Below are 22,470 nucleotides of genomic sequence, written 5' to 3'. Positions count from 1 at the left end.
TTACCCTTGTATTATGGGGTGTCTTAGATTATAGGATTTTATTTTATAGCTAGGGTATTTTATTAAGGTTGAAAACTAGGCCTAGACATGTTTTTTGGTGGCATTGGATTTATTTTTGGACTTGGCAAGACTTAGGCCCAAGTGGATGGCACCTAGGTTCCATGGTCTTATCATGCACCTAGATGTAGCTTAACCAAACCCAAAGATTCCATCCTTGGCCACCAAGTAGCATCTAGGGTTAATTTAGGTTTCATTTGAAGTGCATTTGGATTGCATTACTTGGCCATTCACTCTCAAATGTAACCCTAAATGCATTCTCCCTTCTATAAATACCCTAGGCTAGCCTCCTTGTAAATACTTTGGAAATCAATATAGAGTGAACCTTTTTGTGACTTTATATTTTCCTTAGTCTCTCTTGGTCATTTTCGGCCAATAATCCTACCTATCTCCACCTTGAGTAAAAATCCTAGAAGTGGCCTTCATCACTCATGGAGTGAGCCAAACCCTAGAGTACCTCTCAAGCATTCCATCAAACACCTTCTATCCTTCCTCCATTTTCGGTCACCACCACCATCCAAGGCTAGGCCTTTGAAGAACTAAGATCCGTGGAGTCTAGGAGTCCTCTCATTGATCATCCTTCTTCCATCAATGCTAGGAGCGCTTCCATCAGTTCCACAACGAGAGCGACGTTTGTTACATTCTAGGTTGCGTCGTGGTGGTTGATACTCTGCAGGATTTGGATCATCATTAAAGACTGGTTGTTGGAATACAGTTGAGGAACTACCAAGTTCATTAGCAAAGTTGGATTGGTAAAGAGATTGCATGAATGATTGTGCTAAAGATGGAGTTGTAAAATCTACTCCAAATAAGTTTGTAAAGAAATCCTCTGAAGTTGTTACAAACGAATGTCTTTTGTCAATTATGTTTTCTTGTGGCGTCATGTTGTGTGGAGGGTTTGAAACATACTGGTTAGTCTCTTCATATACCGGCATGGAAGTCGCACTGATTTCAAATGTGGTGATAGTCCTTCGCTGTTGGTAGGTCCATGGATCTTGTAGTAGTTGTGGTCCAGATAGGAAATAGATGGAATTGGCCAAGTACCATTCTATGTATTCTCGTGTGTGAAACAACGGGCCTTGCATTGGATGACCCATTAATGTGTGCTTATGTCTATTGTTCCATATGTTGATCCATTGAGCATGTCTTGTAACCCAATTTTCATCTTGTCTTCCCCTCATGTCAATTATGTGTAGGTCATTCAAATTATTGGGTGGAGAAGGAACATCTTGGAAGAGACCAAATTGTAATTTCACTCTATCTGATTGGTGTCATTCAATAATTGCAAAACAAATGATGGGGGTACATGAAGTCCACAATTGGGCATCTCTATATGCTTGCATGGGTATTGATGTTTGCAAGCCTTGATATGGAGCCCATAAAAACTACAAATAAATTAAACTTTGTTACTTAAGATAATATGTAAAAAAAAAAAGAAAATAAGAAACAACTAAAAACTTTGTTATGAAGATTTACTTGATCAATCTGAATGTGATCAAACATTGATTTGTATCCCATAACATCATTGTGAGGTACATTTTAAAAGTTGAGTACTCTACTCTCGGTCCATTTTTAGACCAAAAGGTATGTTGGTGGTACTCTGGAAATTGACGCAATATATGGCATGCGATGCCATGCCTAAGACTATAACAATGATGCATAACCACCCATTTTTTGCTCATAACATATGACTCTACACATTTCCCTATATAACATAGCTAAATAAGTAGACCCCAAAATATATCATCTTGCTCTTCTAAGATTAGTTAATAAAGACAAATACATAAGATGTACCTTATTTCCTATTTTTCAAGCATCAAAAAACCTATAATTAAACCTAATATATATGCCCTACAATGGGTGTGAAGTTCTTCTTGAGATGGTTCTTTTGGTAATTCCAACATATTGTCTCTCAGCCACTTTAGCTTGATCATAGAGCCAATTAGTGACTCTCTTTTGACTGGCACGATGCCGAGATATATGGAACACATTTCTTCCCAATCATACATTGTTGGGTCAATGACTGGTAATCCATCAACTCTTAGCTCGAGTTGAAGGGCAACATCCTTCAGGGTTATAATTCACTCCCTTGTTGGAAAATGGAATGTGTGCGTCTTAGGTCTCCACCTTTCAACTAAAGTTGTTACAATGCGTGATCCACCTTAACATGCCTTAGGTTTGCAACCCCAGAAAAACCAACTTCCTCTAGTATAGGAACAATTAGAGGGTGGGGTTCTAGCATTGAATGACAGTAAGAGGAAACATTTTTAGTCTCCTACAATACTTAACAAATTAGGCACGTTATGGGTAGATATTGATTGAAATTTTAAGTAAAATAACGACATTATGTAAAACTTATTGTTCTACCAATGAAGGCAAACATGTATTTATTTTGCTTCCACAAAAAATTTTTGGTTGGTGATAAGTGAGAAACGAAACAAAGAAGGATGCAACTAAAAATGCAAGTTTGAAACGAAACAAAGAAAGATGGAACTGAGAATGCAAGTTTGAAAGATAGTGATCATGGTTATTTATAGTAGGTGAAGGTGTGAATGAAAAGGGATGACTGAGCCCACACTCACAGAAACACTTTCACATGAGAAGGAATCCAATGCTTGCTTGGGAGAAGAGAAGGCATGACTGAGAGGTCACATTCAGTCGCAGAGCGTGGGCCCTATAAGGAATCAATGCCTGCTTGCATAACGTGCATCTTAGAAGGCATGATTGAGAAGTTACATTTAATCGTAGAGTCTGGGTCCCACAAGGAATCAATGCCTGCTCGCATAACATGCACCTCAAAAGGTGTGACTAACATGTCACATTCAGATGCAGAGTGTGGGCGCCACAAGGAATCAATGCCTACTTGCATAACGTGCACCTTAGAAGGCGTGACTGACATGTCACATTTAGACATAGAGCGTGGGCCTTACAATTATAGAGAAAGGAATCCAAGACTTGGATTTCAAATTTTCTTTAATTTCAAACAAACATTTACCATTATAAATAGCCATAACGTTGTTAAGTTGAACACACTCAGAAACACTTGCATTCACTCTCAAAATCTCTTTCGACCTTTCTTATTTTCAAAATATGTCTTCAATATATTTCATTATTTACTCTGATGGTGCCATTAACAATTGTCCTAATGAAGGAGTCACCTTCACCTTACCATCAGCCAAATTAGTTCAATTAAGGAGAGGAAAAACTCTACAAAGGTTGAAAAAATAATCCACAAAAAACTTCGGCAACAAGAAAATGAACGAGTGGCAACCATACATTTTCGCTACCCATTAGACTTGGGGTGAGGGTGAGCAATTACAGATGTGTTGAGTTGAACAATGATGAAGATGTTGAGTCAATCTTCAACATTCACGATACAAATGAACTTCAATCAGGTATAGAAATGTATGTTACCTTCAATACTTGTACATCATCATCTAACGAAGCCCAACCACCACAACTTTCACCTTCACCTTCACCTTACCATACCCACGAAACCATAAACCCACATATTCCAACCAATGATATGAATTTCGATTATGTTATGTTGTCCTACACCTAGTTTTTAACTGGTCCATTCATGAACCTCAGTCAACTAGAATCCCAGCCAATCCAAGAACCCCACATTGAAGAACATGAAGTTGTAGGTCTCCCAACTGATGTTTTTGATCCTTTTAGCGAGGACGAAGACAAAATCCTTCCACAAGAGCAAGATGATGCACAAGATGCCAAGCCACTTGCAAACATTCCATTATCCGAACCATACTTACCATACAACCCATCTCAACATTTTCTAGACTTCCCAACTCACATAAATGAACATGATTTGGAGTTTAGTCATGTTCTAGATCGGGAAACTATAGTCTATCCACCCGGAATACTATTTATTGGCCAGCGCTTCATCACAAAAGAACAAGTGCAAGACACCATCAACAAATATCATATTGTCAATCACTGAACGTACAAGGTGAAGTTGTCAAGCCAAGATAGGCTTGTCGTGGAATGTGTTCATGTCGAGTGTGATTGGCGATGTCGAGCAATATTGCGTACCAGAGAGCAATATTGGAAATAATGAAGTTGGAAGGGCCTACACATGTGTTTGCCACTTATTTCACAAGATCATAATAAGTTGGGATCACGAATGATTTTCCAAACCATTCGTCAAATTATTGAGGTCGATCCCTCTACACCGATCTCAATCATCATAGCCCACATAAAGTCTACAATGGGTTATTCTATCAACTACAGAAAAGGGATGGTTGGCGAAACAACTGGCAATTGGGAAGAGCCGTACCACAAGTTACCTAGTTTGTTGCAAGCAATGCAACTGTATTTTCCCGACTTCATTTGGAAGTTGAGTAAACAACCGGCATACCAAGGTGACGTGTTGGACGAGAGAAACGTTTTATTCAAGAGGCTATTTTGGACGTTCAAGCCGTGCATTGATGATTTTGCTCACTGCAAGTCAATTGTTCAAGTGGATGGAACATTTTTGTATGGAAAGTACAAAGGGACGTTATTGGTGGTAGTTGCACAAGACGGCCGCCAACATAATTCCCATTGCCTTTGATGTGGTTAAAGTTGAAACCAACGATACGGTTTTTTTTTAAGAAACCTACAGAGGTATGTAACACCACAAGAAGGGTTGTGCCTCATTTAAGATTGTCATAAGGCTATCAGAAGTACATACTCCAGAAATGGAAGTGGTTGGACAAAAAAACAATTCTATCCATGTTTATTACATTAGACATATTGCACAAAACTTTATGCGACGATTCAAAAACGTTGCACTGAAGAAAGATGTCGTCAATATGGGTAATTTTATTACTTTCTTTAGTTATTATTACTTTCTACACATGGTTAGCTAGTTATATTAATTTAATTTATAAACTTTTTTTAGCACATGGGATAACTGAGCCCAAATTTTTTTACTATTACAACATAATAAGTGATAATAATCCAAAAGCAGCACAATGGTTGGACAACATCCCAAGGAAAAAATGGATGCTTACATGGGACAATGGACGACGCTGGGACACATGATAACAAACCTAACGGAGTCAATTAATTTGATCCTAAAGAAAACAACCTCCCATTTTGCTCCATGGTCATGGCAACATACACCTGTTGCAACAAATTCTTTGTTAAGAGAGACAGGGAGGTAGATGCCATGATTAATGCTGGACATGTCTACTCGGAAGTTGCATCAAAAACAATTCAAGATGCATAATCAAAGGCAAACACTCATAGAGTGATTACCTTTGATAGAATAAGTAAAAGATTTTTAGTAGAAGAGACACAATATCTTAGAGAAGTTCGACCATCAAGGAGATTTATAGTAAGGTTAGATAAGATATGGTGTGACTGTGGCGAATTCCAAAAAGTTCACACCCCATGCTCGCATGTAATTGCTTCATGCTTACATGCATACCATAACTTTAACATCTATCACTACAAGAAAAATGCAAATTATTGACGGATACAAATCCGTCAGAAAATTTATATTTTTGACATATTTTACCGACGAAAAAAAAATCCTTCGAAAAAATTATATTTTCGACGAAAAATTTATATTTTCGATGGATAATTTCTAAAGGATACAAATCCGTAGGAAAATTTATATTTTCGACAGATATATCCGTCGATAATTTTTTATAGATACAAATCCATAAAAAAATTTATATTTTCGACGGATAATTTCTGACAGATACAAATCCGTCGGTAATATAAATTAAAAGTTATTAAATTTTATTAATAATTAATATAGAAAAATTGATTAGCTTTGGAATAAATTATTTGCAAACAATATAGTTGAAAAATTAATTATTTTAAATTATTTAACTAGAATCTTATTGACAATTTACTATATGATCTTGATATTTTTGTATAACTAATATCTGATTTTAAATTTGATATGAAAATATTATGATATAATTATATAAGATTTTAAATTAGTATTTTATTAATGGTTGATAATTAGAAAATAAAACAAGGATAAATACATTTTTTGAATTTTATATCTTAGATTTAAGATGAGTAAATATATTAAGTTAATTAATAATTTATTTAAAATGTTAAAATTTAATTTATAAAAATAATATTTTAAAAGAGAAGGGTTATAATAAACCGGTGTAACTTTTACTAAGTATTACACTGCTCAATAACTTTATATTAAATGTGAATTTTATAAATTCAACTGTTAGATTGAAATTTTTTTACTCTTAGATCATATATACAAAATTTTATATTAATTCAAGATTATTTGATACTTCATTCTTGTAAAATAAAATTGACGTAATATATATATATATTTCAAAATATACTAAAATATGAATACTTTGATTACCTTCAAGTTGTTGTTCAATTTTAACAAAATTTGATATAAACATATAAAGTGATATGAACTTTCAATCTAACGGTTGAATTTAAAAAATTCACATTTAATATAAATTTATTGAGCGGTGTAATGCTTAGTAAAAGTTACATCGGTGTTATTATAACCCTTCTCATTTTAAAATATATAAATTATTATTTAAACTTTTAAATTTATAATAAATAATTTAAATTGTATCACAATATTAATTTTAAATAGAAATAAGTAGATTGTTAATTATAAAAGTAAGTATATATATAAATAAAGAATAATTAAATATAATATAATTATTTTTATTGGTAATATAATTATTATATATATTATTATACTTTTTATAACGGTCCAGATACACTGAAATGAGAGGGATCCAAAGATAGTATAAGTATGAGATTATATAGTTAAGGATGACTTAAATGAATTAATTTGTACTACCGATATTGATAACATGCATCTGCCTTTTGGTAGCTTATCTCATCATAACTCTACAGTTAAGCGTGTTTGACTTGGAGTAATATAGGGATAGGTGACCTTCTGAGAGGTTTCCAGAAACTGTGCAGTAAGGGCAAAACACGCTAAAAAGTGAAGTGTCATGTAATAGAATCCTTGAGAGGTCAAATATGAGGGTTGTTACATTAATAAATTTATTAAAATTAAACAATTTTTTTTTACGGATTTATCCGTCGGAATCATATAAATATTTTCAAACAATTTCTGACAGATATATTTGTCAGTAATTTCTAACAGATGTATCCATCGGTAATTTCTGACGGAAATTTCTGACAGATGTATCCGTCAGAAATTTCTGACGAATGTATCCGTAAAAAATTTCTGACAAACTTTTTTTTTCGACGCCCATTTTTTTGACGGATTTGCATTCGTCGAAAATAGAGAATTTTCGACGGATTTTCCTTCTTTCCAACGGATTTTCCTTCAAAAATTTGCATTTTTCTTGTAGTATACATATCTTTCATCTATATTTTACAACAAGTCTCTAAGGTATATGAAAGGACAATTTGGAGAACTGAGACACAAAGACTACTCGCCAACTTACATTGGCCCAACTTTGTGCCCATTATCTAGAATTGAAAAGAACTTCCAAGGGTTGACCCAAGTCAAGTAGAATAAGACTAGAGATGGACATTAGAGAACACCAAGGTCATGTAAAACATTATTCCTATTGTCACGCCCCTGGTCACACAAGAAAAAAATATCAAAACATTGTTCATGGTCGACATTGATTTATGTAGCCTACAACTTATTTTCTTCGATGTATCATTTCCAAATTAATGTTAGTAATTACTTTTTTTTATTAATATTAATACATTAATATTTATTATTAATTAACTTATTTTATTTAATAAATAATTAACTATAATATTTAATAAACATTAATATTTTATAATAATTACCTTATTTTATTTAAATAATATTTTTATTCTAAAAAATTTAATCATATTAATATTACAAATTATTAACACAAACTTTAAATATTTAAATAAATATATAAACATAATATTTAATTTTATATACAAATTTAATTTTATTATAATATTAAAACATTTAAATAAATATATAAACATAATATTTTATTTGATATACAAATTTATTTTTATTATAATAATATAACATTTAATTTTAATTATATAATTAATAAATTTTATTTTTAGCATTTTTCAAAGAATAAAAATAAAAAAAGTTACTCAGAATTCGACTTACTAGAACCAAATTCTCAACTTGCACAGGAAAACGTTCTATTTAGATAAATAAAAGGTGGGGGATCTAGTTGAACAATTTATATATATATATATATATATATATATATATATATATATATATATATATATATATATATTTCTGTAAAAATTCACACACTGACAAGTTGATAGTGTTGATTTTTTTTTTACCAAAGAAGAGTTGATAAGACGTGAAACTATTCTGTTATTATTATATTATATATTATAAAGATAGAGAAGTTGTTAGCATTCGTCTAAGTTTGGTAATAATTCCTAGTTGTTAGGAATTAGGATAATGATTTATTATTGACAATCTCTAGATTTGATGGTCATGTTATGACCCCTGGGTCATGCTTATGGATAATAATTCCTAGTTAGCTAATTATGCTGAGTTTGATGAAGAAAATATGTAATTAATGTCATATGAAGAGACAAGGAATTCAACAACAGATAATATGTGGTGCCTTGACTTGGGGTGCAGCAACCACGTGTGGCAACAAGCAATGGTTTTCAGACTGATGAAAAATCCATCAAAGTTGTGCACCATGCATGTGCTGAATCGAAGTCCTATCTTAGCAGTGAAAAATGTTACATCGGAAGAGGCATGGAGTGGTATCAAACCTGTTGTTGACATTTTAGAGTGTTTGGATGTTTTGTTCATGTTCATGTTCCAGACAAACAGAGAACAACGATTCATCTTTGTCCAATGAAGCATTAGAAGATTATCACCAAGTCCAAATCCAAGGAGGAACCCAAAAGATCATGTAAATGGCTAGGTAATGCATACTTTTGTGATGTTCAGTTCAATAGAAGACCCTGCTTCATTTGTAGAAGCAAATAAAATAGGCACTCAAAATGGAGGGAAGCCATGTAACTAGAGATAGAGACAATTGAAAAAAAATGATTCGTGGGAATTGACAACTTTACTGGCAGGAGCAAAGAAAATAAGGGTGAAGTGGGTATTAAAAATCAAACTCAATGAGAATGTTGATGTGGATATATTTAAGGCACGACTTGTAGCAATGGGTTATTCTCAGCAACATGGCATTGATTATACTAAAGTGTTTGCTCCTGTACCTCGGCGGGAGCGGGACACAATCATATTGATTCTCGTACGTGCAGATAAAAAAAAATTGGTGTTTATCAATTAGATGTAAAAATGCTTCTTTTACATGGATAACTGAGTGAAACTGTGTTTGTTGATCAACCTCTAGGTTTTCAAAATAAAGGTGAAGAGCTTGAAGTTTACAAATTAAAGAAAGCATTATATGTGCTCAAGCAAGCCCCTCAAGCTTGGTATAGTAAGATTGTGGCTTACTTTATCAAGGAAGGTTTTGAGAAGTGCTACTGTGAGCACACACTGTTTGTGAAGTCTAGTGATGGCGATAGGATTATAATTGTAAGTCTTTATGTGGATGAACAAAGTTTGGAATTGCATACAAGAAGGAAGGAAAACAAAGTTTAATAGCTTTTGCTGACAGTGATTATGCAATGATAGGAAGAACATCTTTGGGTACATCTTTTATGTTTGGAACAGGAGTTCTATCATGTAGTGACACTATCTGCTACAGAGGCAGAATTTATTGCTGCAGCTTCATGTGCATGTCAAGGAGTGCGGATGAAGAGAATTCTTGAAAAATTTGGTCATTTTCAAGGTCAGTACACTACAATTTACTGTGATAACAGTTCGACCATTAAGCTCTCAAAAACCCAGCAATCCATGTGAGATTTCATTTTCTACGTGATCTTACAAAAGATGGAGTTATGGAGCTAGTGTATTGCAATACACAGGATCAAGCTGCTGATATCATGACCAAGACTTTGAAATTGGAAGTGTTCTTAAAGCTGAGAGATGTGCTTGGGGTGTGCGTGATACCGAGTGTAAACCGATTGCAGCATGCAATTCAGTTTAGGGGAAGATTTGGTTAGTATACGTTTAAGCTTGATAACAATTCCTAACTATTAGGATAGTGGTTTATAATTGCAACTGTTACCACGTTAATAGGAAATGTAAACGTGAATTGTCATTTCAGATTTCATTCCTCTTGTAAGGCTTTATAAAAGCCAGTTTGGTTTCCATTCAATAATTGCAATTCAGATTTCCTGAATACAGAGTTGCATATTTGGTGTTTATAACAGAACTTGTATAAAATTACAATTTTATACACATTCTTTGACGTTTAATATGAAGATAAAAATAAGATTAAAAACAAAAAAAATCGTTAACAAGTGTTTAATACAATTTTTCAAATAAAAAATTTCAATTAAATTCTTCACCTCCATTTGTGCTTTAACACCGAACTCGTCTGCACATGTATGAAAATAATCAAATAATAAACTCTAAATTTGAAGATAAAAATCGTCACATGAGACGACAGATTGTCAATTTCTAAAACAAAATAATGAGAACTCTTTGCAAATTTGTCCACATAACTGCTGAACCATTCATCAAGTAACATTTAATTCGTGACTTCAGAAAAATTTCCAATGCAATAACAGTCATAAGTGACAGTTAGCTTCCAGCGTCAAAATCAAAATCAAACCTTATCCCTGCCTCTCTAGTCTCTATCAAGGATACCAAAACTTCTACCCTTCAGGAGAATCTATGATGTTTTAAATACTTAAGAAAAAAAAAAAAGTACAATAGGAACATCAAATTATCCAACCAGACGACAAGCTCAGCAGTTCCGTCAAGCCCCAGACCATAAAATTTTAACTGAATCAGCTTCTTTGTCTTCCAAAGAAATTTATCCAGTTGCCTTTGAGCACTTCTCAAAACAATTTGATATGTGCTAGAACGTGAGGCTGGGGATCACATGGTGTTAATTCACCAAAGAATGATAAGAAAAATACTTTAGAATATCGTAGAATTAGTGTAGAGTTGGATCAATTTATCCTGAGCTTCTGGGAAAAACTTCCGGGCAAATAGATAACATGATCGTTTTGAGCCGTTCAATACACAAGGTGTAATCACCATAGTTCTCTGCAAAAGGCGCATGAAAATGAATGAAAACTAAATAATAATAATGCATTCCTTCTAAAGAAGCAGAAGTAATAACATCACTGTATGCAGTGGAGCTTTGAACCTAAGTTAGAGATAGAGATTTATACCTTTGCATCACTTGTAAAATGTGGACTTTCGTCAATGTACTGCAGTGAATGAAATCATGTTATTAAGCAGATTTCAATATAAATGCTGTTCTAGATCCGCATGAAGCAAGACGCACGGAAGTTATGTTGAGACACTCATAATTATATACAACCTACTTTTAAACACAAATGAATTTCAGGAACAACGAATTCACTATTTCCTTCTTCTCTATTTCCCATAACTCTTCAAAGTTACTAGAGTTGTGTATTTTGCACACCCCAACAATGGAACCACCCAATTGATACCCTCATTTCTCATTAATTATCTCTTCTTGTCACATCTATCACTTATCGCCTCTCTCTTCTATTTCTATCATTGGGGTGCAGACACCCAAATGGGTGTCCATCGAACATCTTCCAAGTTATTAAGGTCCGCAGGGAACTATTAACACAAACTACTTTTGTTAAAAGGTAAATAACAGAGATACAAAATGAGGAAAAATAACTGATTAAGAATACAGAGTCTTCTAGGTGGTAAGCAATGGCTGGTATGGGTGGCATGGTATGCAAAAAAAAAAAATAACAAGAAAGAAATTCTTATGGAGCAGGTTACAATCAGCTTAGAGTAGAGTATAATTCATTAGAACAAAACCCAAGTATAATTCCTTAAGTACTTTCGGTGTTATTCTTCAATAATAATTAAAGTTTCGCCTCAATAACCCATGGCAACCTTTATTTCGCATTATAGAAACCCTGGACAACAATAATAAAAACACAAAAAAAACTGCACTTATGTTTAGTCCAGCTCATTAACCCCATGTCACTCATGGGAAACATAAAGAAAAAGAAAAGGGAAAAATTTCTTTGACGATTCAACATGAACAAAACAAACGCATATTAAGGGAATGGGAGAAAAATTTGTCACATACTGCTATGTTTTTCATGACTTGATAAGTAATATCCCGAGCTCTGAATGACCTTGGATGCCATTTTCCTTCAGACCAATCAACATATGTTACCGACCAATTTGCAATTCCACCTGGATCAAGCATCTAAATACACATCAAACGAGTTAGCTGGGAGAGATAGAGATGCCCATCATTGCAATTCAAAATAGAACAGTTTGGTGCACTGACATTAAAAAACGTTGGCAGGTAATGCTCATCAGCATAGCAGTTGCGGTTTCCCTCCATATTTGGCTGGGAAGTTTAAAACATGAACAACAGAGTTTTGTCAGTGAACCTATCTTTATATATTCCTTCCAACAATTTGCAAAAATAGCATCAACAGGAAACAGTACACATACTAACTCTGGAAAGGATGAAAGAAAAATACAATTATTGAAGTAATGGTATAGTGACTTTGTCAGCACGAATTAAATAAATTAACTGTTAGACTGTCAGTCATATTATCCAGAGAAGCCCATATACTTTTAGAAAATCATATAAACTCATGCATGCACCAGCAAGCACACTACTGATGGTATATCTGAATAAAAGAATAATTACTAGCGCCATACTTCATAATGCATTTCTTAACTGCGAATGAAGAAATATATTTACATATATGAGGATAAACAATAAAAAATAACCAAAAACAAAAGCATAAGAATGAAGAACCAATATATTTTATTGCTAGATATTAGATAATAAGTTACTGAAAATTATGTCCAGCAAATCTTAATAATCTTCCAGATAACTTAATCATGTGCAGGCTAATTATAATTTAGAAACTTATTATATCCTGCACTAAAATGCTAATCAAGGGGGTTTATTTCTTAGCAAGTTAAATTTGATTTCTGAAAGAAAGTGGCCAATTTTTTTGAATTAACAGTGGGCTTAGTGTAGTTCAAATCATAAATACATTTACCTACACTAACATTCTTAACAGAGGTGATAGGAATTTAGGAATAAACCAAATGGATCACACAATCCATTCAGTTAGCAAACCAAAAAACAAAAGTGGTTCTTAATAGCACAGTACAGTACCCTGCAATGGTGCCTGAATTTTGAAAAGTAGAGATTGTCTGCCATAATTATTATAGCATGCTGCCGTTTCATTGAGAACCACTGCATCAGAAACCACAAGATCTAAATCAGCTGCATGTCAGAAAAGTTTTCATTGGTTTCCTAAAATCCTAAATTTGTAATATAAAATCCATTTTTCATCCGAATTTTGACTGTGATGAACGGTTATGCATTTTAGAGGAGACATGAATGCCCAAAAGAAGGTAAACTCTGAATGTCAAAAACTTCTGCCAGGTATAAGTTTCACAAAGTATAAACTAAGAATGAAATTTGACAAATTAAAATGACTGGAATTCAGATATTTTCGAACAAACTTCAAAAAAAAAAAAAAAAGAAAGAAAGATATTGTCCAACAACTCTTAAGATTTTTTCCTGTTTTCATAGTGCATGCCATGAAGGATAGCCTGGTAAAAGAAAGGACAAAAAAATGGATGCAAATGAATTCCTCGGCAACATCTCTCATATTATAAAGAGTAAAAATTACTTTGTAAATGAAATAAATGCTATTTCCATTGTTGCTACAATCTGCAGATATGAATACAAAGCAGGGTAAACTGAGGGAGAAAGAAGTCATAAAAGTATGCAACAAGGCTCCTTTCAAACTGGATTAGCCATGTGATGCTAAGTGAAAGGGATACCAGAAGAGAAGAGTGACCTCATGAAACACTACAATTGAATGGATGCTCAATTTTCTAGCATAGGCAGATATCAAGATCCATAGAAATTATACCTGTGAACCCTTTCGGAAATCCTTCTTTTCTACTTCAGGCAACATATGTTCTATATACCTTCCGTTTCCATGAGGACCAGGATCCACATAGCTTTATCCAAAAGGTGAGGGGGGAAAATAGAGACAGATAAGTCCAAATTACCATCCAAAAATTCAGCAGTGTAGAATCTTAAATGAAAGGAATGAGTTAGAATTTCATCAACAAATTTGTAGAAAGTTCTTTTATATTTTCTTACCAGTCAATAAAGCTGACATTTGTTAATAATAAATAGTTGTACACAAATTCAAAGCGGCGCACCGGTACACAACTGAAGCAGTAATGAATTTGCCATTGATTAGATTAAATCCCATAATTCGTGCCTTAAAAGCAAAAAAGAAATAGATAACAAGAGTACCTTTCAGACAACAAGACAAAATGTTGGTTATCAGGGTCTAAAAGTGCATTTGCCAAAAGTCTCCTTTCTGCCTCAACCATAGAAATTTTTCCCCAGACTACCTGAAAGAAATTGAAAACCATTAGGCACAAAGAAACAGATGGAACGACCTTATGAAAATTGGATGCATGTTAAGTACCAGGTAATCATAAGAATAGAAGAAAGTTTTTTTATTTCTTCTGGTGTTAACAATATCCTTATAGTTCTGGCTCCAATTAGAAAGAGATTCTACCATACTTATACTATCATCATAAGAGATTTGTGAACTGTTTATCAGGAAAGCCACTATATTTTTTATGTGTATATAGAAAATAAATGATCCACATGAACAGTGGTCACTGGTTCTCCCTGATTAGTCGAGACACAAAGGGGCAGCTTTGTTACAGCTAATAGAAAAACAGAGAGTAAAATTGATCATAGAAAAACAGAGTAACAGAATAATGAGACTATGAGAGATTTATGTGATAATATCCTCAAATTTAAATCAAATGTTACTTTTTTCTATTTAGAGTATGCATCAAATTGAATATATTCTCCATTTTTTAATCATCGTTAACTTACATTGGAACTTTAAACTTCCATATAAAGTGCTTGAAAATTATATATTGAAATCATGGGTTATTTATACACCATACCGGTTCACTGCGAATGTCTCGGCCAACAAAATAGGGACTGACATGTATTGGCTTTTCCTTTGACGCATGTACATAAATAGAGAATTTGCCCTCATGGCCCTGCATTTGGTAATGAGCACAATTCAAATATAATGTAAGCAGCAAATCTATCACATTTGAAGGAAAAGGAATTGCACTTGGTATTTATATCCAGTTTCCAGAATGACAAGCATTGACATTGATATTTTACTAAAAAGAGAAAAGTATACCACTAATAAATCTTGGTATTCTGGCCTTATGGGAACAGTTTAAGAACAATAAATTTCTATTACAAAAAGAGTGGACAAAAATAGCCAAGTACATGGAAAATAAAAATAAAAACACATGCTAGAAGATACTATTCTGCCGTAAGGCCTAAGCCTCCCAGAATTTCCTTCATAGATTCAATACTATTTGGTTTGGTAATTGTGTCTGATGCAGACCACAAATTGTTGTGTTCATTCACGAGTGGGGTACAGTAATATTATATAATAAATGTTAATCAAATCTAAATATGGATGTGTGCTAGAACTAATTTAACCTGTGTTAAATAGGCTACATTTAACACTCCCACTCTGAAGCATACAAATCATGTGCACCAATCTTGTAACAAATATATTCAATTAAGAACTGTTCGGGGATTTGATGTCAGCTAGATGATCATTGGAACTGATGAAGTCAGTTGTAGTTTTTTAATTTTTCAGCAAGGAACTTTTCCAGTATAAAGTGAGAATCAAACTGCATTTGGTTCTCTATTGAAAAATTCGATTGGAGGCAATGTGGAGAACGACCTGATTTTCACAAATCAACTTCATCTACTTGAGATCTTCTAACTTTAATTGTTGAACTTGAAGCCAATTCACGCACTCTGGCTGTGCCACAACATGGCATTCAGCCTCAACACTAGATCTGACAACTACGTTTTGTTTCTTCTCCATGAGATTAAGATACCCCCAAGAAGAACATAGTAGCATTAAGTGGATCTTCTATCAAGAGGAGATTCTGACTAATCAACATCAGAGTAGCTTAAAGCTCACACTTTTAGTATTGCCCACATAAACCAAACCTTTGCCAGGTGCACTTTTAATGTATCTGAGGATGTAAACAGAAATAGTGATACGTGCAGGAGCAATTAGAGGTGACAAAGATGAGTCCTAGAGGAAGGATTCAATTGGTACACAACAAGCAGAAGAAAGGAAAGGGTGAGTCTCAAAAAAAGTGGCATCAATTGAGACAAAAATAGTGCTAAAGATCAGAAGAATAAAGCCCAGTTACCCAATAACGATTTTGCAAGTGGGAGTAACCAAGGAATATGTATTTGTGAGGTTTGGCAGCTAACCAGTCCTTGAAGAGAGTGAGATCATGATTAAAACACGTGCAACAAAAGACTCAAAGTGGAAGAGAATACAATTGTTGCTTTGGAAACAATAGGGTGAGGAACTTGGTTGTTCAACACAATAGAGGGCATGCAATAAAATATGCCTTAAAAGGTTATCTTATCAGGCTGCATTTTTACCTTCTTCATTTCTTCCAACAATGGCTTGTAAGCCATGTCAATGTGTTGCATAAGCAACAAGCATTGCCGACCAGGCTTGTGTGTCTCTCCTAGGCATGTTCCTGAACACACGAACCGCATCATCCAAACTCCCACATTTAGCATACATATCTATAAGTGCAGTATTTACCTTAACATACTGATCAAACCCATTCTTCTAGAGATACTTGTGGATCACCTCCCTAAGTCCAATGCCCCTAGAAAAGTGCATGATGAAAGTGCAAAAGCACGGGACATCATTTGGCTTGAGGCCACTCTCGTGCAATTCTCTGAACAAAGTCAAGGCCTCACTAGGCCAGCTATTCCAAGCACGACTCATGATGATTGCATTATATGCGACAACACACAGTCATCAATTTTGTCAAAGACCCTTCTAGCAGGACCTATATCATTGCAAGCAGAGTACATGTTTATGAGTGTTGAGCACACATACATGTTATACACTGACCCAAGTTTAACAGCAAGGCAATGCAGTTGTTTACCTTCCTGAAGTGCCTTGAGCCTTTCAGAAACCTTGAGAAGGGAGGAGCAAGTGTAATCTTCTGGATGGAGGCCAAAGCACAAGACTTGAGAAAACAGAAGGAATGCTCTAAGATGGTCATCAAAGTGTTATACCTAATTTCTGGTTGGATATCCATTGATGCAGAGACAGTAGAGTTGAACTTGGAGGAAGTTACTCAATAACTTTCTATATTTTCTTTTCTGTTAATACCTAACTTCTGGTCTAGCTCTATAAGAGCATAAACTTAAATCACCAAGCTTACTTGATGAAATAGTCCATAGCCAACAAAGCTATAATTTTAAGCTATTCTATAAAACCAACCAAATACACGATTTCCTTAGTACACAGTTATGACACAGTTCAATCACAAACAGCTAGTGTGAAATTCAAATATATCTAACAAAAACAGACAAATTCAAGAGCATTATGATTCATAAATTTTGACTAAAATGCCATGTAGCTTACTTTTTTCAATGCTTATCAAATAAATGGTTTGAAGTTTGTTATCTCCTACCACTTTACAACTTATTTATCAACTGATTGCCATTGTCCCTATTTTCATAGCTTATGATTCATTGTCCATTCTTTCATACTGATTTTTCCATTGTAATCCAAATGAATTTCTACCCAGGGATAATAGGAAATATATCTTGAACACAAATTGCCAGCAGATTATCTGCTCAACATAAACCAGTCCACAGAATAGGGGCAATAAACTGTCTATTTTGTACCAAGGAAATCAGTCTGTGAAGAACCCAAACACACAAGCAGTGTAACAAAACTACAAAGAAAAAAAAATAAACAGAAAAAGTTACTAAACACAGCATCCATAACACACTTAAAAAAGAAGGCAGAAGAGCAAAGTTCATGATCCATCCAAGGAATAGGAATGGCATACCTGAAAGAACATGTGCCAGAGCCTCTCGAAAGGCAAGGAACCCGGAGTCAAAAACAAAAAAGCAACCTTAGGCTTCCTGGTCTGCACAGGATAATAGTTGAGAATCTCGTTAATAACAACCCTAGACTCGACCTCCGCATCACTCAACTGGCGGGAGCGAGCAGCCGGCGGCATATCAAAGGCGCCGCGGCCGCAGCCTCCGGTGGAAAAGAGGGAGCACGCCGAGGGGCTTCGCGGCGGGTAAATGTAGGCAGCAATGAGAAAGACGCAGACTATAGAAACAAGAACAATGATCCAAGTAGGCCTCCTTAACTGTGGCCGACTTCTTGACCCAACCATGATCAAAAGATTCCTTATGAATTGCGGCCATGCACGTTCCTTCTTCATTTAAGTTCAAGGTACCTCACCAGCTTCCCCATACATCCACAATCCATCAACATTTCCTCATTATTATTTATCCAATCTCAAACGACGCCGTCTCACTGCACAGAGATAGTAACAAAAAGCTACATCACACACACACACACACAGATAGTAACAATAAACAAACACTTCAATTGCGTAAACAATCAACATTACTATTCATAATTTCATTTCCCTCTCTCACCAACAACGAATCAAAAAACACAATCCAGATCTTATCCCCTAACTAACAAACAAACAAAGACGTCATTAACTCCGAATTAAAAAAAAAAAAAAGATCCAAAGGCGCGGTGACACGAAGCATGAACCCTAACGCAAAAATCGGAGCGAAACGGTAAATGAAGAAAGCGAAAGCGAGGATTCAGATCTTAAATTAACGCATTGAAATGAGATTGAAGAATGCGAACCTGTGATCCGGAGAGGGATCTAAGGAAGAGGAAGAAGATGAATAAATAATAAATGAAGAAGAAGAAGAAGAAGAAGTGGAAAAAGAAAAATAAGAAACGTGACGCAGTGACAGCGACAGAGACAGAGCGTGGAAAGAAGAGAAGAGAGAGGGAAATGGTAATGGCAATGGCAATGGTTGAGATTTGCGAAGCCAAGTGGAGAGCGTTGATTCCGGTGCTCTCAATATATATTATATAATAATAATAATAATAATTAATTTAATTATAATTTATGGAGTAGAGACATAACATAACACAGCGCGGGTGTGTGGGTCTTAAACTCTTTCTCCGCCCATCGCTGTCTACACTTCAACTTGTCATCTCGCACTCATTTTCGGACACTATTCTATCATAAATCAATATTCACTCTTCTTACTTTTCTCCTACACTTCTACATTCATAAATATTTATATTTATATATTTATCGTAAGTATCTATACTTTAAGCGTGTGATTCAGTGATAGAGGTTAATTCACGTTTAAGCAAGATTAGGGGTTCAAATTTTGCCTTGTGTATGTAGTCGCATTAAATTTTAGGGTTAGTTATCTCATCCTTTGAGATGCCTCCAACCTAGCGAGGAGATTATCTAAGTATACCTTAGTTGCTTAAAGTTTTTTTTAATTAGTTAAGATTTTAAATTCAATATGATTATTTTATTTTTATTGATTTTAAATTTTAAAAAATTTAATTTATTTTTTAAAAAGTTATTTGATATTTGTGTAATTCTTATTCTATTTTAAATTTATATAAAATAAATTTTAATTAATATAATTTTATAATTATTATTTTATGATAAAAATTTTATTTTTTTAATATTTTTTTAAAAAAATATTTAATTAATTTTAAATAAATACAAATATACTTAATACTCAATGAAAATAAAGACACATATATCATACTTGTCAAATATAAAGACAAGAATAGGTATAAAGTTTAAAAATGGATAGTAAAACTTATAACAAGTCTTCCTTGTTATCCCTAGTTGCCTTGATTCAAACTTGGAAAAAAATTATTTATATATATATATATATATATATATATATATATATATATATATTATTTATTTATTTGCGGTTTCAGCCTCGACGAGGTAGGTACATTCTTCCAATTTGGCTGCTTATTGCACAATTTTACGAAACCACCGAGGAAAGTGCACTTTCATATTCTTTTTTAATTCAAATGAAAAGTAAGAGAAAGTAAATATTATTTTCATTCTTGTAAATGAGACCTTTTAAAAAAAATTAGAAGTTCTGTATTTTGTGATATTTTTTAATTTTTATATGTATTAATTATTATTTAAAGTATCCTTAGTTAATTAATATCTCTTGAAATATTAATTAGTTAGATGAGAAACAAATAAGTGAGAGAAGATTAATTTTTTTAAATAAAAAAAAGTCAACTATTGGAAGAATGATATTCTCTAAGTTTTACGTTGATGAGAATTTTAATATTTTAAAATAAATAATGTTCTCACTATTTAATGTAATATTTTTTTCATAGCTAAATCTTTTGATAAATTATTCAACTATTACAATTATAAATAATATATTTATTGTGAGAGAATAGTTAGAAAAATAGAGAAGTGGCAGAAAGTGATAATAATTTCCATTGATCAGTATACTATATATATACATCAGCTTGATAATAGAATGCCAAACAATAAGCTAAACAGATAAGAAAATCTTTCTATTATTAAACAGATAACTAATTAGTTATATTTTGATAGGGATATCAAAATATAACAGAATTTGTTATCCTTTAACACCCCCCCCCCCCCCCCCCTCAAATGAGTGGGTGATTGAACTACACCGAGTTTGTCTCTAAGTTGTGAGAATTTTGAGTGAGCGAGTGCTTTAGTTAAGCAATCAGCTATTTGATAAGAACTTGGAACATAGGCTATGCTAATTCGGTTTTGTAGAACTTAATCTCTAATAAAATGAATGTCAACCTCTATGTGTTTTGACCTGGCATGCATCACAGGATTCGATGTTAATGCCTTTGCACTCAAGTTGTCACACCCCAAAATTGGCTTCCTTGGCATAGGTAGTTTTATCTCCCGTAGTAGTGATTTAATCCATTTAACCTCAACTGCCCTATATTTAGATTTTGTACTTGATCTAGAAACCACATTTTGCTTCCTTAATGACCATGCAATGAGGGATTCTCCAAGAAAGACACATTGTCCTGCAATTGACTTTCTATCATCTACACTTGTGGCCCAATCTGCATCAGAAAAACCTATTATATCGAGATCAGCCAAGGATTTGATATGCAAATAATGGTTTATAGTTCCACAAAGATATCGTAGGATCCTTTGAATTCCATGCTAGTGATCATCAGTTGGAGCACTCATGTACTGGCTTAATTTATTTACTGAATACGCAATGTCAGGCCTTGTATTTGTTAAATATTGAAGAGAACCAATAGCTTGTCAAAAACTAGTAGGATTCTTCATTGGCTCTCCTTCATTAGTGAATGACCTTCCTGTAACCATAGGTGTTGGATAAGAGGAAGCTTGATCCATTTTGAATTTCTTAAGGATATCTGCAATATATTTGGTTTGTTTAAGAAACATGCCACCACTGTCTCTATGCACTTCAATGCCAAGGAAGTAATGTAGCTTCCCAAGATCCTCTAGTGCAAAGACCACATTGAGTTGTTTGATGAAAGCTTGCAAAAAAATTAGTATTGCTTCCTGTAACAATTATGTCATCTACATAAATTAATAGGAAGGTAATAAGATTTTTGCCTCTAAGAAAAAAAAAGTGATGAGTCACTATGAGTATTTTGAAACCCCCAATGGAGTAAAACTTTCTTGAGTCTATCAAACCATGCTCTTGGTGCTTGTTTGAGTCCATAGATAGCTTTGATGAGTTTGCAGACATGGTGAGGCTTGTTAGGATCCGTAAATCCTTCAGGTTGATGCATAAATATTGTCTCCTTTAAATAACCATTTAGGAAGGCGTTGTTGATATCCATCTGTCGCACCTCCCAGTTGTAATGTACAGTTATAGCCAAGATGATCCTCATTGTGCTAGCTTTAATTACAGGACTGAAAGTTTCATCAAAATCCACACCTGCAGTTTGTTGGAAACCTTTTGCAACCAGCCTAGCTTTTCTTCTTTCTACTGTTCCATCTGCTTTGTACTTAGTTTTAAAGACCCATTTAGAGTCAATGACATTTTCCTGGCCTTGATAAGGTACCAATGTCCAAGTTCCATTGGAAATTAAGGCTTTAAATTCAGAATTCATGGCTTTTCTCCATTTTAATCTTTTAAGAGCTTCTATTACTGTCTCTGGTTCTTTCTCTTCCTCATGTTTCTCAGTTGTTCCAATGTAAGGAAGTTTTGGCTTGAGAATCCCTGCCTTGCTCCTTGTACACATACTATGAGTGTTTGAGATTAGAATGGTGTTGTTGTCAACTACTACATCATCTGCTCTATTATTGGTGTTTTGTGAGTTTTCTTCAGCTACTAGTTCAGATAAAGTCTCTGTTGGTTCTGCATCAATCTGTTGTTCATGAGTAGGTGATAAATTTTCTGTTGGAAT

The 22,470-nt window shown here is 33.9% G+C and overlaps 2 protein-coding genes across 4 annotated transcripts; one reads left to right on the top strand and one right to left on the bottom strand.

Moving 5' to 3' along the window:
* Nucleotides 1–4,282: 4,282 nt before the first annotated feature.
* Nucleotides 4,283–4,627, top strand: LOC109809034 (uncharacterized). Its single transcript, XM_020372258.1, has one exon. It carries the CDS (start codon nt 4,283–4,285, stop codon nt 4,625–4,627), a length of 345 nt encoding a protein of 114 aa, XP_020227847.1.
* A 5,956-nt stretch (nt 4,628–10,583) lies between these two features.
* LOC109814766 (glycosyltransferase BC10) lies at nt 10,584–19,098 on the bottom strand. Of its 3 annotated transcripts, XM_020379278.3 has the most exons (11): nt 18,883–19,098; nt 18,053–18,534; nt 15,080–15,178; nt 14,406–14,506; nt 14,247–14,318; nt 14,011–14,101; nt 13,242–13,322; nt 12,390–12,452; nt 12,183–12,305; nt 11,275–11,313; nt 10,584–11,146 (listed from the first exon to the last, which is right to left on the bottom strand). In XM_020379278.3, exons 2-11 carry the CDS (start codon nt 18,437–18,439, stop codon nt 11,018–11,020), a joined length of 1,185 nt encoding a protein of 394 aa, XP_020234867.1. In that variant the 5' UTR covers nt 18,440–18,534; nt 18,883–19,098; the 3' UTR covers nt 10,584–11,017. The 3 variants fall into 3 exon arrangements, with proteins under 3 accessions (XP_020234867.1, XP_020234872.2, XP_082919299.1); XM_020379283.3 differs by lacking the exons at nt 18,053–18,534; nt 18,883–19,098 and adding an exon at nt 16,614–16,714; XM_083063173.1 differs by lacking the exons at nt 18,053–18,534; nt 18,883–19,098 and adding an exon at nt 15,889–15,927.
* Between the last annotated feature and the right edge of the window lie 3,372 nt (nt 19,099–22,470).

Source organism: Cajanus cajan, chromosome 9 (assembly GCF_000230855.2).
Source record: "Cajanus cajan strain Asha chromosome 9, NIPB_CcT2T_4, whole genome shotgun sequence".
NCBI classification, from domain to species: domain Eukaryota; kingdom Viridiplantae; phylum Streptophyta; class Magnoliopsida; order Fabales; family Fabaceae; genus Cajanus; species Cajanus cajan.
Note: the sequence above shows the minus strand (reverse complement) of the source record. Positions and strands in the feature narration are given on the sequence as shown.